General features: G+C 38.5%; 1 protein-coding gene across 1 annotated transcript in view; it reads left to right on the top strand.

Annotated features, from left to right (window-relative positions):
• The window catches only part of NWD2 (NACHT and WD repeat domain containing 2), a 59,187-nt gene extending 41,583 nt beyond the window's left edge, over positions 1-17,604 (top strand). The window contains exons 4-7 of the mRNA XM_067297169.1: positions 7,308-7,511; positions 9,384-9,528; positions 9,727-10,316; positions 11,945-17,604. Of these exons, the coding sequence (XP_067153270.1) occupies positions 7,308-7,511; positions 9,384-9,528; positions 9,727-10,316; positions 11,945-15,880 (4,875 nt within the window). The 3' untranslated portion in view covers positions 15,881-17,604. The remainder of the gene's footprint in view (positions 1-7,307; positions 7,512-9,383; positions 9,529-9,726; positions 10,317-11,944) is intronic.
• Positions 17,605-18,097: the final 493 nt, after the last annotated feature.

Raw genomic sequence — 18,097 nt, 5'->3', positions numbered from 1 at the left:
TTATTCCATGCAAGTGGTGACATCGTTTTCTTGACATTTAATTACAAAATTAGGTTTCCATTTACAGACTCAATGAATCCCAATCTGTTTAGTTCTAATAAGAAGGCAAAGAAAAACAGCAGAAAGTAATTTGCAGCAAAATGACATATCATGTTACAACTAGCTTCAGGTTTCCCAAAGTCAGGTCATTTTGTTAGAAATTGCTTGTTTATAATTGCTTTTGTAAATGTATATCCCTCCGTTATATCATCAGTGATCTCTGCCTCTGATAATGCTCATTAATTAACACTTTCTGATACCTTTATAGTGTCTATATATGTTACTGAGAAGCACAGCCTTAATTATGTTACTGAATAGTATAAAGATGTAGTCTGGTTCCAAAAGTGTATGTAGGATTTGGATGGAGTTTGCAGTCCTGAAGATCCCTCCCCCGTTGCTACAGTTACCTGTAGAGGCAGGTAAAATCTTCTCTAACCCTTCCTTTACCCTACCTTTACTCACAGCCCTCTTTCCTTATTTATTCTTTTGACTGATCTTCTCACACCTGCTCAGGGAGGTCAAAGACCCAGCAATGACAAGCAGTGAGGGGAAAGGCAACAAAATTAAGCTCTGTGATCATGTATAAGATGGGAGAGGAGGGGTGGAGAAAGAGACCATTGATATTTTCACATCCAGGAGGACAGAGAGTTCTGATAAAGCAAAATATGTCAGGGAAGTAATCACAGATGTGTGCCGTGAATTTCTTCTGAGGAAGTACATTCATTTTGCATGATGGGCTGTTAGCTCCTACCCGCTATGTCCTGTGAAATCCTCCATCATTATCTCAAGTCTCTCTGCCACTATGGACAAGCTTTGAGATTTAAAAATGTTGCACTGTGGGTGAAGTTCAGAGATAGGGAATTGGTTTGCTTACAGCTGGATTTGGTTGCTATCTTTAATTTTCTAAAAGACAGGTTAAGGGTCAAATAACTCCACCATCCTTTACTTCTTATACTTCATGTCAGGAACTTTACTCACTTACTTGCAGTAAAAATTTAGTATTTGCACCTCATACTTCCAGTCCCCACTCCAGTCAGCTTTCTTACAAAGTAGTTCAGCAGCCCCTTCTTGCTTTTCATGGAACTGAGACTAATATCCATTTGATAAGTCATCAACTCTGAAGTTTTTGAAATACCTATAGCTTCCCCCAGTGTATGTCTGCAGTACCTCCAAGGAAAAAAGACATGCCTTTGTGCAACACTGTACAGTAACATTTCTTGAGCCAGGGAATGTAAATGCATATCCAGGCAGGGGATGAAAAAAATCTATTTCTCAGTACAAAAATGCCTTTATTATACTTTCAATTTGTTATTCACTTGAATAATTTCAATTAAGAAAAAAAAACAGATGTTTCTTATTTTATCCTCTTGTACAGTCAGCCAAAGTTCTAAAAGTTAAATCTGTTTTCCTGTGTGCTTCAGTCAAGGGATTGGAAGTATGGGCACACTATTATTATCACCTCAGTATAGGGAGAATCAAATGAAGATGTTTGATACTGCTCCATGGCATCATTTTTCTCTTTAAACAAGACAAACAATCTAAAGTGGTAATCCCATCCCTGCTGATACATAAGCACACAAGATCCTTTACATATTAACAGTCAAAATAGTAAAGCTTATTTTGCAAGCTACTATTAACCTCATTTTATAGATGGGCAATCTGAGGCAGTGGCAAAAGCAGCAGCAAATTACGTTTCCACACTGATATGAAGCAGAAGTGGAAAGAAGGAGCGAGTCCAGCAAAGGGCTACTAAAATGATTAAGGGACTGGAGCATCTCTCTTATGAGGAAAGGCTGAGAGAGCTGGGCCTGTTTAGCTTGGAGAAGAGAAGGCTGAGGGGGATCTTATCAATGCCTATAAGTATCTGAAGGGTGAGTTTAGAGAGAATGGAACCAGACTCTTTTCAGTGGTGCCCAGCGACAGGACGCGAGGCAACGGGCACAAACTGAAACACAGACAATTCCATCTGAACATGAGGAAAAACTTTTTCACTGTGAGGGTGACAGAGCACTGGAACAGGTTGTCTGGAGAGGTCGTGGAGTCTCCTTCCTTGGAGGTATTCAAAAGCCATCTGGACGCAATCCTGTGCAATGTGCTCTAGGTGACCCTGCTTGAGCAGGGGTGTTGGACTAGATGATCTCCAGAGGTCCCTTCCAACCTCAACCATTCTGTGATTCTGTGAAGGACAGATTTAAGAGATCTCTACCAGCTCTAACGTTCTGTGTGCTAAGCTGCACTGCTGCTCAGCTGTGGCAGAAGAAAAATACTGTTCTGAATGCAGTTTGACCTGAATATCCTAAAAAGCACAGGATGCAACTCTTTGGACCTTTTTTTTTTTTTCTTTCTTTCTTGGTTTTCAGTGGAAGTATTTTTGGGAGACTTCATTCCAATACAGCATAACTTTTATCCTTTGACCACTACCATGAACAAGCAAAAAAGCAGTTAAATATATTTAATTGAAGAACATTCTTTCAGTGCCTGTGTCAGGAGGCCATCACACTATATCGAATTATAGCTAGCAGGGACACAATGAGTAGAGGAACCAATTTTCAGGACATCTCTTAGCCGCCAGCTACTCTGGAATTCCAGCTTTCTAAAACATGGTTTAGATTAAGTGGCTTAGTACACCTTTCAGCATTTTGGTTTCAGTTGTTCAGTTCAGTTCATTTTAGTTTAATTGCTTACAGTTTACCCTAACAAGCAGTTGAAACATATACTCCACTGAGATTTTCAATGAATTCACATATTTGTTTTTCTTCTTATTGAAATCATTAGTGCATTGAAAAATCAATTTAAGTAAATACACTTTTTTGTTTCAATTCAAAGGATTCACTGGTTTTAGCCATTAGCATTTTTGTTTTGAGATTGAGAGGAACTGGCTATTGTTCCCTCAAGGAATAAAAAGAAATAGGACATTCTGTTCGTTTCTGGTATTAAATTCTCAGTTCAATTCATGTCATATTTATTTCTCAGAAACAACGTTCCAGCTAAGCCTGGCATATTTGGGTTTTTTTTTTCTCCAAATATTCTTAGCTGCAGCTGAGTATGTCAAATAGCATAAGTACTTTCTGTAGCATACATTTACAATAGAGTTTCAGTATACCAGAAACAAACAAACAAAGAAAACCTCTACAGGTATCTAACATCCTATTCAAAGAAATTTTGTATGAAACACCCTTAAAAATTGGTATCCTGACCAATTCATTCCAGATTTTCAAGACATGATTTACCTGTATATCTGCTTATGTCAGTTAAGCCCACATTTCTGTAGACCAGGAAGGTAACTACATCTGACATATTAGAAATTTTGCGTTTCTTCCCTGACTTGAACATGCCATCTAGGCAGGTTTGCACATGCAAATACCTGTTCTGGCACATCCGAATTCAGTAAGAAGGGCAAAGGACACAGAATTTAGACAGTATAAATATAAAAAGTAAGGTTTGAATACAGTAGAACATTTCTTGCTATTTATGCTGAGGCGATTCTATCTTCAGTTCAGGTACATGAACTTTTAAAAAGATCTTTTAGAAGATCCCAAATTTATTCTAATTTTTTTTGTCTAAAAAGCCTAGCCCTGGAACTCACAGAAGGCAGCAGAGAGCAAGTGACCCCAGGAGAGAGAGTGAGTCAGAGCGTTGACTTGGTAGTCCTTGGTTAGGGGCCTCATGCAATACGAGGAAGGATAAGGTTCATGTCCCTGCTCCAGTTAACATTGTTACTGATACAAAGCTATTCAGTTTGCTATATACAGAGGGGAGCAGCTCTAGCTCCTGCCTTGACACCCTGTCATTACCCCATCATTCATACCTGAAGCCCTGATGATGAGGGCACATGCCTGGTGACCACAGACTTGTCCTTCTTCAGAAGGACAGTTCAGAGGAGATTTTGAAACAGATCTCTTGCTCCACAGGTGAGCTCCCTCGGCACCAGCCTTTCTCTAGATCTGCAGTCTGCTCTTCCCCTGTTTTCTTCCTGAGGCCACTCTGTGGGGTGCACTGAGAGTTTCTGTCAGACTGCGAGCCACAATTGCCTTGGGCACCAGTGGAAGGATGCCTCCGTGACATCCATGGGAGCAGCATTTCCAAACCTGTGGTGACTGGTGAACAATGTAAAATCCTAAGGCGTTGTAACAGCTGAAACTTAGGTGCCTACAAGTCAGGCAGCAGCTGAAGAACCACTTAGTGCCTCTTGGTGTCACCTGAGTTAGGTGCCTGCAGGCAATTTTCAGCCTGGAGCATGAAGCATTCACCATATCTTCAGTAAGGTGAGATATTCTCATTCTCCCTAGTGGAGCTGTTCCACTTCGTGTAAGTGATTTCAGTTCTAGCTTGCATAAATTCAGCAGGCTTAAAGTTGAGTCACTTGGGAGCTAACTCACAAGTGGGTAAGGCTTTCCTACTTCAGTAGCAAGCAGTTTCTGTAAGAACAACGGGGCTGACAACTAGCAACAGCAGCTTCCACCACCTAGCTATAACTAACTGCTGCATACTGGTCAGAGCTCCGAATCCCTGCCTAATACCTCCTAATCTCCTGTGGCTGTTGCGAAAGCAAATACTTTAAGGGTTGCTCAGATAACCTAAGATACTTAGAAGTATCTTAGGTTAAAAAATTGAGTAGATGTAATTCCTTCAAAGATATTTCTTTAATGTTTTTTCTTCAAAAATGTGGCAATCAAGGACTTCTCTTAAAAGAGACATAGAGAACATATTAAAAAGTATATCCATTTCAGAGTTACAAGTGGAACTTCACAAAGAGTAAGATGTAAAAATAACAGGATTAATCCTATGAAGCCCAGCAAAAGATTACCAGATCAGATCATTCACCAGATACAAAAATGGATTTCAGTGAATCTACAGCTTTCTGCATTGGCAAAGCAGCATAAAAATTGCTGCCCCTACAGTGAAAAGTAATCACTTGTAATCACTGAAATCACTTGACAAAACATTGTAAATGTAACTTCTTAAATGACTTGGTTTTCTGATGTTAACATGTAATTTCTTAAAAAATGGATGAATGGAACAAATTACTAGTGAATATAACGTGCTGTAATTTGACAGTTTGTTTTTATTAGAATCTACCACTAAATATCTCAGAGGACTGCTTAGTTGGAACTAAAATATGTCTAAAATTTCAACTTGTACTGTATTAATAAAAGCTATCATATTTAGGTTCATGAACATTTTAGTGATGATGTCTGAAATAATTACATGACATACACTATGAATCTGTCATGTCTCAAGATAAATCCAAATCTGTTTAGTCTCCTCCTTTTGGTCATTATGATGAGTGTGCTTGTGATTTTAATATCTTTCCACACGAAGAAGATGAGAAGGAACAATATTTCCCATCTGAATCTAAACAGTAATTTTTTAATCATCTTCTTTAATAGTAACTTCAGCCACAGACTCAACAACGCTAACAGGACTACTGCTGAGGTGGCTCTGTTAATTCTGCAAAAAATTTGTTAGATGCAATTGGTTGCTGAGGGTTTTATACATGTTTGCCAGCCTAGTAGATTTAAACAGTTAATCACCTTCAATCTAATGAATCTTTAATTTGTTGTTTTACTATTAAGGGATAATGACTCATCAGGTGGGAGATTTTGATTCACGAGTCTGCGTATAAAGCTGTCTCTTGGTACTAAACATAGTGTAAACATTGCTGCTCCCTTTAAAAATAATTTCATATAATAATCATCAAAATGCTGCGATGTTGCTATCGCAAATTGGAAGTTTTAGGTTATTATTGTAGAGTACTGTGATATTTTTCATAAAGGTCTAAAATGGCAATATTCTTACTTGCAGACTTGGTATGGAGGAACACAAAAATTGTGAGAAATAATATCCTGTTTAAATTCTTTGGCTTTATTTTTCCTGCTTGCATGTACAGGGAATATGGAGAGAGGGGCAGATATTTCCAGAGGCTGCTGCAAGCCTCTGGCGGAGATGCAGTTCAGAACTGAAGCCCCTGGAGGAAGGTGTGCTGTTCAAATATAGACCTCTAAAAGTCTGAGTGTTTTTGTCGTACCCTGATAGAGTATGCTTATACAGCCAGATATAAATCTAATCGCAGCCACACCAAATGAGTGAAGGGGGAAGGGGCAGCCAAGGGAGGCCACTATTCCCTGGTACTAGCTGATATATTTATAGCATCATAACCAATATTTTAATCCTTAATTTTGAACGTAAAAAATCTGATGTGCCACAGTTTAAGGACTGACTTCCACAAACCTTTACCTTTATACCAAATATATGCAGTTAAGTATTAAAATGGGGTTTGATCCATTTCTGTTTGGTATTTGTTCAGAAATGCTTTCCCTTGTTCCATTGTTCATGTATTGGGCAGCTCCTGGGGTAAGAGATTCAACATTTCTTGCCAACAAGTGAACATGAGACAGCTGAGCAGCTTGTGGTTCTGCAGTATTGATCTTGGTATTGCTGGTCTAAGCCATAAAGCCACATTTTTAATAATACTAATATGAGGCTGTACATAACATCATGTGAATTTTCATCAAACAGAATATAAAATCTTCTGTTCCATTATTGTGGATAGTAGGAATAAAGCCAAGAAGTCAGGAATCCAGAGATGCACACTTAGGACCAAAACTGAGCTTTTTTTTTTATGGTTGGATGCCACTGGAAGCCCTAGTGCTTGGTCACAGTGATACAGTTTGATATAGCACACGTAATGCTGGTGGTATGGGTCTTGTGGCATAGAACCATTTGTGAAATACTGATTTTGACTAATACTGTAGAAAGTCTTGGTCTTCACCACATTTAGCAGCCAGACTACTTAGAGAGCAATGTGTTTAACAAAAAGGAGGTTCTAGAAAGGGTTGTAACCTTGGTCATCTCCTTACTCTGTATTCCAGAGAAGAGGAGTTCCACATTCACCTTTGCACCTGAGATTCATGCCAACCTGTGATTGCTCTGTATCAATAATACATGAATCAATACAATACTGTACTTGTAAAATAAGTTGGGTTTCTTTAACTGCACTTTTTGAATGCCTTTGTATTTTTGTTAACAGTTAATATTGAGAAAGATAATGGATCTACTTGAAATTCTACCAAGTCATGGCAGTAGGATGTAGCTCAGTACAGTACTGTCAATAGTAATTCATCTTGCGCTGTATCTGTTTCCCTTCCTATCAATTTCAAAGTCATGAAACTGTTACCACACTGATTCCTATGAAAGTCAGATTCTGAGGAGAGTTTTAGCATCACTAGAAAGAGAAATTTAACCCCTACTTCCCTGCAATTACACAGGGCCTACTGGGAGAGAAATATGGGAACATCCGAATACCAGGAGAAGTTGAGTCATCAGAATTTGAAATGATCCTAGATGCTGCAGTAGAGGCTAAGCTGGAGACAAGGATTTTAGAAGACTGGTACTGCAGGGATGAGAATGCAGTGCCACCAGCATATTACCTCAGACCAAAATCTGAAATGCTGAAGAACTACCAGAATACAGTAAGTCATACATACTCGCCTACTCTAAAAAATTCCTCTCCACCAGTTACAGCGGAGGGCAGTCACCAGGGCCAGGCATCTACTGACTTTGCTGCCGACAGAATTAACTTCTACAGCCTGGTCCACACACGAGCAACTGGCTCTGTGATGTTCCCCTCTGGTGATACATGGTGACAGGAGAAGCTGTGAAACGCCAGAGAACATGATGGGTCATGACTATTGCGTTGATGCATTGGCCATCAGGCTCATACAGCTACAGCAAGAGCATTGTAGTTGGCAGTGCTTTGTGAACTGTTGGGGCTACAGGGGCATAATTACACAGATATCTCTTTTCTTCCTTCATGCTGGAATAGGGAGAGCTCAGTCTCTCCTGGCCATTGTATTTTGCTTTCACTAGAATTCAGTGAACAGGATTCGCAGAGGAAATATGCATTTTCCCTCTTACTGCCGTATTAGCAAAGCTCTTAACAGTCAAGTGCTTACGGGCATCCTGAGTCAGATCCCATGCTTTTAACTTATTAAATGTATTTTAATGGAAGATTTTTGAATACCATTAACTTTCATTTTTAAAACATGCATTTGCCTTTAATGGATTTTAATAAAAACTGTGTATTACCTGGAGCTCAGTTCTACCATCCTATACATCCTATGCATCCAAGGACAGAATTCAGTGTACAAAAAATAAAGTATTTAATATAGGGGCCAAACATTTCATTTTGAGTGCATGCTGTATTATACAAGAAAATGGAATTAAAGCATTAAACTACATTCATTAATCATGTAGGAAAATATAGTATTTCCTCTGTGGCTTGAAAAAAAAATGAAAACATGAAAAACATTGACAGAGAGTTTTAATGAGTTGAAGACAGTATAGTGTGGCTGATTCTGAAATATTTTTCACAAGAACCAAAGCAAGTTTTGTAACTTCGTGCATTGTTTTGCTAATGCCCACAATATCCCTTTGAATAAAGCTTGACTTTTTTTGTTACTAAGTCTTTGTACCTTTCCTCAAGCTACTGACACAAAGGAGTAAGCAAAAAGATATTCATAACTAAAAACTAACAAACAGAGTTATACCTCATAGTCTTACAGAAAGTAATAAAGATGCACGGCTCTGAACATATGTCAAGAAAGAGTCAATAAGGAATGTATCCTTGAAGCTGTTCTTCTTTCTATTACACCCTCCAGCTGCCAGGAAAAAGGAGACCCCTTAAATCCTTTACCTACAGTAAGTAAAGCAGCAGTGGCTACCAGCTGGCTTAAAGAAACCTCTATTCATGGCATCTGTGAGATGCCTTCTCACAGGATTTGTGAATTTATATTACAGTCCCTCAATGATAGGATTACTACTGCCATAGCAATGGCCTAAGGTATTGACAGATAAAATCCCATATTTTTCAAATATTTAGCTCATATGGGGTGCTTAATTACAGGTACCAGGAGCCTCATTTTCAGGTTTTAAGATCCAGCTTTAATTATTACTACTATTACTTCTCAGTAATAGAAGTGATAATAATTTTTAGAAATATTATTGCTATTTTACTAACAGTATTTCAGACTTGGGTCTCAAAACCCTCTTTCTATAAAGTTTTTCTCAGTCCTATTCTTGAAGAATATTGCTTTAGCAGTCTGAAATAGGAATTCAGCAAATATTTGAAATAGGTAACTTTTATAACTCTAGAATAGAATACTAGAATATAGTATATCATTCTAGAATAGAATCATGATTATCTGCAACACAAAAAGTTGAACTCTCATTTATTTATTTATAATGTATGTATTTCTTTGTCACCTTGAATATTAGACCTGTACTTTCTGAAGTTGTAGATATGTGTATTACAGCTACTGTTTAACTATGGATATTTTTAAAAGATGGAATCTTCTTCAAATCCTATGAATGAGAACAAATGGCAAGATATATCAGAAGAGATTAAGAAGATTTTTAAGACTGCTGTGAAATTGCTGTATGAGAAAGGAAAAATGAAACACAGCCAAGCAAAGAGATATCTTTCCTCAGGTAAAGTTTAGACTAATTATTTCAATATGTTCATTCATTATCTTTTCTATCAACCTTTCCACAAACATGAGAATATATTTCTGTTAGCATCTTACAGATGCAGTAATGTCAGAGTCTGCATGTTTGGGGCAGGGGGATTCTTGAACCTGTTCAATAAGAAAAAATAATAGAATCTCAGTGTTCTCTTTTCATCCCCAGCAATTGAAGATGAACTTGATTTTGCCTTGGGTAAACAAACACCAGCTTTCCTAAAGAAGTGTGTTTGCTATATTCGGAAAATTGCCAACATTGAGCGTTTCGTTAAAATTCCAGAGATGGGAAAATACATGGATGTAGTACATACAGCTGGGAAGTTTCTACGGGATCCCGAGGCCCATGAGAAGCTGATGAAGCTCAGGGATGAGTTCATTCCTACCATAGTTGCATCATCCAACCTGAGAGTGTACACTTCCATCACTCACTGTGACATGAAACTGGGGTACTCGCAAGAAGTGGAGAATCATTACATTGAAGGACTGGGTAAACAGTTCTACGAAGATATGATTGACATAATCCAAGCAACAGTGCAACAGAATTTTGACACTGAGACAGACTTGCTCTATGATGAAGTTCTTCAACACTCATCGCTATGTAAAACATACTCCACTTTTTATGAATATAGATGTGAGGCATTAAACATAGTTCACAAGTACATTCTACCCAGCAAAACAGGACACATTAACCCTCTTATCATATACGGAGGACCATGCACGGGGAAAACTCTTCTATTGGCTGAAGTGGCAAAGAAGGTAAATAAATACCTTACATAGTATGGTGATCTCACGAGCATTAGTGTGTGAAGGCCAGCTTAGTTTTCATTCTTCCTTTTGCCAATAGATTCTGATATCAGCCTTCAATAAAATAAAAATACTAAAACTAATATTCTGCATATTATTACACACATATCCAGAAAGAAGGCTGTACCTTTTAATAACAACATCTCTGTATCATATGTTTAATCAAAACAAAAATAGTTTTAGCAGAGCTTTAAAAACTGGTCCTACTCCACTAATAGGAATTAACATATTTTTGAATTACCAGCCTGTATTTTAGAATGATCTCTTTCCCTTCTGTTCCACTGAGATCCTATGAATGTGGAACCATTTAAACATCATATGTTGGTTTTAGTCTTATTCACAAATACAGCATGTCTTTCCAAGTCATGCTATCTTGTTTTATGTTCTCTTCAGAAATCCTTCTAGAATTCATCTGATTTACACTTATTACAAATCTCTCTATCTGTAAAAATACCTGTACTTATTTATCTGACATACACCATTTCAGTCATTGAGCTGAGTACTACAGGGAGGTGAGAGAAACACTTTGTGCAACACAGGAGCAGATGCCAGAGATGACCCAGCTGGCATCTCTAAGCCTAAGTCTGTAGCTGAAAGTCACAACTTTGAGTTCCCTGTAGGCTGCTCAGAGAATTTGGCACAGTAGGCCAGGAAACAGCCATATCAGCCAGAAGGAAATAGCGAACAATAATGTTTAAAATCCTATCTCTTTACCAAATGTAAGTGACATTCTATAGACTCATGTTAGTTGACTATGTGAAACTGAGATTTGCAGCTCAAGATCTCATTTCAGATCTCAGTATGTAAGTTAACCTAGAGGTTATGCTTTTCTTTTAAAATATTCTGTAATAACTTCAAGTGAGGTGAAAAGATTTGGCAAGTGAGCAAATGGAGCCTCCACAGACCGAGAGGATTTAAAGCCACATTCCTCTCTTGCCTAGAGAGTACTCCAACCAAAAGAATGGACAAGAGAGAGTTTTTACCCCTTGCAGCAATGCGTAGGAGTGCAAGAGTCTCAGGCACACAAATATGAGAGCATACTTCTGTGGTCCAGGAATTAAGGTAACCAGTTAGGAAAGGGCAGTCCTGCAGTCACATCCCTGTCCCCCAAAACCACTACCTGACTTTATATTCAACTGGGAACAAGCTTAGGTGCCAAGCTGCCCTGCCGTGCCAAGGATGTCAAACTTCAGACATCTGTAATAGCAGAACACTTTGTGTCTAAGGAAGTTTATTACTAAAAACATCTACCTACTGACTTTTGGAAATAAGGCATACATTTTGCAAAGAGTACCCTTGGATTTATGGACTAAATTCTGCTCAAGTCCAAAGCTCTTTATGGCTCTGGTTCTTAGTGCTTTGGGATACTACCTGGGCTAAACAAAGATGACATATGATATAAATTTTTTTCAGTGCACATCATAAATTAAACCATCCTAGAGCTCTGCTAATGAGAGCATTTCTGTTCAATCAGTAACACTTAAAAAATAAGCTTAATTTCTATATAGATAATTACTTTTATAAATGCTGTTATTGTGCTACATTTAGAGATTAACTAAATTATGCTTTACCTTCTGTAGGCCTATTCTTGGCTGCAAGAAGAGATGGGACCAGACTCCGACCCTGTGGTAGTTATAAGATTTTTGGGATCGACCGAAACAAGTATAGATCTGAAGAATATACTTCAAAGTACTTGTGAACAATTAGCAGTCAACTATCGTTGCCTCATACAAAGTTACCCAAAAAAGATTCATGATCTTCGGGACTTGTTCATAAATCTCTTGAATGAGTCTTCATTCCACAGGCCACTGGTCATAATATTTGATGCCCTAGAACAGCTAACAGATAGTGACGATGCTAGGAAGCTCTGGTGGCTTCCCATTCACCTTCCCCGTTCAGTACGGATAATTTTGTCAACACTGCCAAACAAACATGGGATCCTGCAAAAACTGAGGTGCCTTATTCATGAAGAAGACAACTACATTGAACTGACTGCAAGAGACAGAAAGATGTGTAGCCAAGTACTGAAACATCAGCTGCTGCGAGTTAAAAGAAAAGTAACATCAGGGCAACAAATTTATGTCAATGAAGCATTCTCCAAGTGCACGCTGCCTATGTTTGTGAACTTAACCTTCAAAGAGGTCAGGAAATGGAGATCTCATAAAGATGTTGATGAGTCCTCTCTCTGTGTCACTGTACATGAAAGCATAGAGCAGTTGTTTTGGTCACTGGAAAGCAAGTGTGGATCAAGACTGTTGTCAAGAGCACTTGGCTACATCACTATGTCCAAATCTGGCCTCAGTGAAATGGAATTAGAAGATATTTTAGCCCTTGACAACAGTGTTATATATGAACTAAGTGAGACTGTCAGAGAAAGTAACCCTTTGAGAATTCCATATATATACATTGCAAGGCTTAAGGAGGGCTTACAGGGATACTTAATAGAACGACAAGTGAAAAACGTAACACTTCTTCTTTGGGCAAATAGGCACTTGCAACTAATTGCCCAGAAATTGTACCTGCACAATGAAGAAGATTTGCATGAAATGCACACAGTCATGGCAGAATATTTCCTTGGTGTTTGGTCAGGTGGGCGAAGAAAACCTTTTTACAGTAGTGACCAATATTTGAATGGTTGTCCTGACCATGACAGTAGAGGCATGAATGAGGAAGAAAAGCACGGTATGGATCAGACTGCTTTTGACAGGCAGGCACCTGATCAGCCGTGGGTCTTTCAGTGTAACCCATTGGAGCCTGATATCTTTTTTATCAACCACAGAAAAATGACGGAGATTATACATCACTTGACACGATGTGGGAAAACAGATGATCTCCTGTATGGAGTCATTATGAACTTCAGCTGGCTGTACACCATGATTAGAATAGGGCAGTTTGATAAAGCACTTTCAGACATAGAATTGGCTTACACCTACTCACAAGAAAAGGAGCTGAAATTTCTGGCTAGTACCCTCCGTAGCATAAAGTTCAAAGTAGTAAAATACCCAGGTTCACTCTCTGCTGAACTGCAACAGAGGATCCTCCCAGTAGTAAGTTCATTGCCTAAACTGAGACACCTCCTTCTGGAGTGTGACAAAGACGGACCCAAATACTGCTCCATTGTTCCTTTGCATTCTTCCATGGATGTGACGTACAGCCCCGAGCGCCTGCCTCTGTCCTCCAGCTGTATGCATGTCACTGAAATTCTGCCTACTTTCAATCCCAGCACAATTATTGCTGCTTTAGAAAATGGCTCCATCAGCACTTGGGATGTAGAGACTCGCCAGCTATTAAGGCAAATTACAACAGCTCCATCTGTTATCTTAGGGATGAAACTTACTAGTGATGAAAAATATCTGGTAGTGGCTACAACGAAGAACACTCTTTTGATATACGATAACATAAATTCCTGTCTTTTGTCTGAGGTAGAAATTAAGGGGTCAAAACATTGTGGAATCGGGGGGGACTCAAATTTTATAAATGGATTTACATTATCAATCAACCATGCACTTGCTTGGCTGGAGGCCAGCAAAGATGTTACAGTAATAGATCTGCTTTATGGTTGGCCTCTCTATCACTTCCACTGCTGGTACGAAGTGACCTGTGTGCAGTGTTCTCCAGATGGAGTTTATGCATTCTGCGGACAGTATTTGAATACCACAACCATTTTTCACTTAGGCAGTGGAGAGAAGCTGGCCACTGTGACCTCCGAATTTTCTAGTGGATTTGTGAAATTCCTTCTCATTCTGGACACAGCCCAAGAAATGGTGATGGTGGACAGCGAGGGGAGCTTCTCGGTTTGGAATACTGAGGAAATCGCAAATCCCCAGCTTACAGATGACTTTGACTGCAGGAGAGAAGACAGTGAAGTTGTCAGCATAGAGCTTTCTGAAGACCAAAGTGCAATTTTAATCTGTAAGGCTGTCAGCATCGAACTTCTTGACACTCATGTATGGAAGGTGGCTGAAAAGTTCAGAGCCAAACACAATGAGCGCTTTATATCTGCCGTGCTGTCCAAAAATGGCAACTGTATAATTGCTTCAATAGAAAATACCTCAGCCATTTTTGTTTGGAGAAGAGATACAGGACAGTGTATGGCAAGCTTACAGGAAATCTCAGGAACTATAGTCAGGCTAATTAAATCAAATCATCATAACATGCTGCTATCCTTATCCACCAGTGGTGTCCTTTCTATTTGGGATATAGATATCATAACAGCTATGTCCAATATTGACAAATCTGGCAAACCTATCCAGAGACTGGTGTTGCCAGCCAGAGGTGAATTAATTTATACATTGGATGGATCAGATTCTGTCCATAAGTGGAACTTCAGTACTGGATTTATTGAAGCTGTGTTCAAGCATGAAGGTATTGTTGAAAACTGTGTGCTGACCTCTTCTGGAGAAATAATGGTTACATCAGATGATAAATGCAGCCAGTACGTATGGCACACTGTTAGTGGTGAAAATATCTTTCGCATTAATGGACAGAAAATCTCAGAGCTGATGATTACTCATAATGATCAATTTGTAGTCTCCCTCTGTGAGCAGAATGCATCCAGAGTTTGGCGGCTGGCTACAGGACACAGAGTTTGCAATATTCTAGTTGCCTTACAGAATGCATTTATAACTACTGCAAATACCTTTGTAGTTGGAATGGCAAAAAATAAAGTGTTGGCAGTGAGTCTCTGGACAGGCAGTATAACCAAGAAGTTTTCATGTGATGATGGTGCAAGCATTATGGATATTAAGTTGATACCAGATTGCCCAGATATTGTTGTATTTATAACATCTACTGAAACTGTGAACATCTGGAGCCTAACAGAGGAAGTCATCTGCAGACGTGTACAATTGCCTAACAATTTCTTAAAAAACTTGGAAGACTTCGAAATATCCCCAAATGGGAAGCTAGGAATTATATCCCGTGGAGATGAGAACATCAATGTACTTGATTTACACAGTGGAAAACTTCGTGTGGTTCATGCTCCGGGTGTCATCTGGCGGCAAAAGCTGTCTCGTGATGGCCGCTATCTTGTGTACATCTGTTTCCGCAATGAAGATGATGATGACAATGGTGCAGTCTCTAGTTTAATAGTCATGAGGCTAGCAGATGGTAAAAACATAGGTGCCTGTTCTCTTTATAAAACTCCCACTTTCCTTGCACTCTCACAGAGGCATTTGAATATTATTATTGGATTTGATGATGGAAGTATAGGTACTTACACGGTAGTTGATCGAGTAGATGCCACACTGAAAATCAAAATTGCCACTTCAAACAGCCGTCAAATTTTCAACAACACAACACAAGTGATTAGGCCAAAATGCCACAATTATAGCTTCAAAGTGACTGCAGACTGCATTTGGAGGGAATCAACTGAAGTATTTGCAAGGGATAGCCCCATTACAGTTGCAGAGCCTGAGGTAAGTGAAGCAACGCCAACCAAAAAACACAACTATTGCTATGAGAAAATGTGCTCAGCCATAGATTGCAGAGGACACAGTTTTGCTGCTGACAACTGAGTATCCATCTGGACTAGTTTACCAGAGTAATAGTATACATGCATAGATTGTCTTCTGAATTCAAGTGAAAATCCATGCATTTCTTGGAAGACAGACAGAAACAGCAGAGGGCAGACCAGCTGTTTTTTCCTTGACAAATATTCTTACATTTATGTAAACAAAGAAAGCAAACATGAAGCAAATATTTAACCAGTGGGCTGCAGGGTTTTTTAAATTTCGGAATACAAGGTTCAGTCCAAGATTCCATCCAGGGCCTTGATTGAAAATTTCTAGCAATACTATCAAAATTGTTATACTATTACAGAAGTTAGGAGATCTTATTTGGGGTTGGCAAACTGTTTTAACTAGAACTAAAGCTCCACATGACCTGTGAGAAGAGGCAGACCACTGTTTTCTAAACCAAGTCGCCTAGATGTGGTCAGAACTGGGTCTATTGCTAACAGCCAACTTTCTACCCACTTGCAAAAATATGTTTTTCTGCTTGATGGTGCAGTTACAAGATGTCACCTGCCAACCTGGAACACTTGATACATTCCATCATCATATAAAAAATAGCTACTTTTTTTTAAATTAGGATTAGTCTTTGGGTTGAACAGAGTAGGCACCAAGTCAGCTGCAAGCATGTCAACATTTGAGGTGATAAATACTCATTTACCTCAATGAAGGGACAGAAAGATCTTTTTTTAATTGCATGCAGGGATTTCAGGTTTCTGTATTGTGATAAAAATGATAAAAACCTAGGTCGTAACAGGAATATAGGGTTTTTCTTTTTCTTTTTGGTTTGGGGAATTTTTTGTCTTCACAGTGTGTATTAGTACAGGGTGTAATGAAAACTTTTTCAAAAAGAAAGGGCATTACAGACGCACAGTTAAACACCTGTTAACTTCTTTGTGTTAAAAGGTTACTATTCTTTTTGTTGTAGGAAAATCTAAAGTAACTCCTACGTCTCCAAAGTAATCTTAATAGAAAGCTTTCAGACATGCCATGTATTAATCTTGATAACATTTGCCTTACTACCATTTCTATTCTTTCCCATGATAAATGCAGATCAGATGACCAAACACTCTGGGACTAACAGAATATGCTTGTATATGTTCTGAAATATTCCACTAAATATAAAGGCTATCCAAAGGTTCTTCACTGTTCCAGTTTGTAATGGGTTTTTCTTACTTCCACATATTTACAAGTTCACTTTCTGCTTTAGAACTGTTCTGAGCCTTTTGTACAGTTTTATCAGTTTTAAGGCAGAAATTGTGAAATATTAACAAATGCTTAAAAAAATTCCATTCCACCCAGGCTGACAACATCTGAAAGGGTGAGAAGATTTTTCCCTCCTTATCTTTAAAGATGGCACGTCTGTGAAAAATTTTTCAAAGGATTTGAATGAAACAATTTTATTTTTAAAGTCAGAACTCCATGCCACAAATTTCCAAGAAATGAATGCTAAGCTAGGATTTAATGTAGTGTGTGAATGTTCTATGTACAAGCCAATATAGTATATTAAGTGACTTGAATGATTTTTCCTAACTTGTTTGCAACTAATAGATCATATTGAATGTTTTTATGTAAACTTTGTATTGTTGGGAAAACCTACCCAATCAGAGATTTATATTTTCATAAATGTTAAATTTAGTTAAATTTTGTTACAGAGTTGTTAAATTAGAAATCTATTGCAGTCTTCAAACAATATACAGTCTTGTGTATGCATTGTTTGTACTAATAAATTAAGGAAACAAGCTTGTGTGTGTGTGTAGAGTTTTAACTTTAGGGAAAGCTCCAGTAAGAGACTAACATCCTCAGCTGATGCTACTTCTTGAGAAGTGAATGCTGTGCCGAATTTATACTGGCTATCTCCACAGCAGCACATTTCACTCTGTCAGATGGACGTAAGGCATTTCCAGCTTCCATTAGCCTGTATTTAAATAATTTTTTAAAGGGCTATATTCATATTTGAATATAACAAAATTGCAATATTTTTCCCACTTCAAGTACCTAAATAAAACATTCGAAAGCTACTGAAATTCACAAAAAAAGGTGCTTAGATGCTGCCTATGACTAGATTCAACACTGCCAGTGTGCAAGTGCAACTGGCTGGGCAAAGGCTTGTGTAGCCTACCCACTAGAAAGCACAGAAAAGAGGGAAGTACTGAAACCTCACTCCCCTTTAGACTGTGGAGTTGCAAGGAAGTGGCTCTGGGATCCGCTCATCCCAGGATA

The sequence above is a fragment of the Apteryx mantelli genome, chromosome 5, assembly GCF_036417845.1.
Source record: "Apteryx mantelli isolate bAptMan1 chromosome 5, bAptMan1.hap1, whole genome shotgun sequence".
In the NCBI taxonomy this organism is placed as follows: Eukaryota; Metazoa; Chordata; class Aves; order Apterygiformes; family Apterygidae; genus Apteryx; species Apteryx mantelli.
The sequence above is the reverse complement of the archived record's forward strand: the minus strand, read 5'-3'. Positions and strand labels throughout refer to the sequence as shown.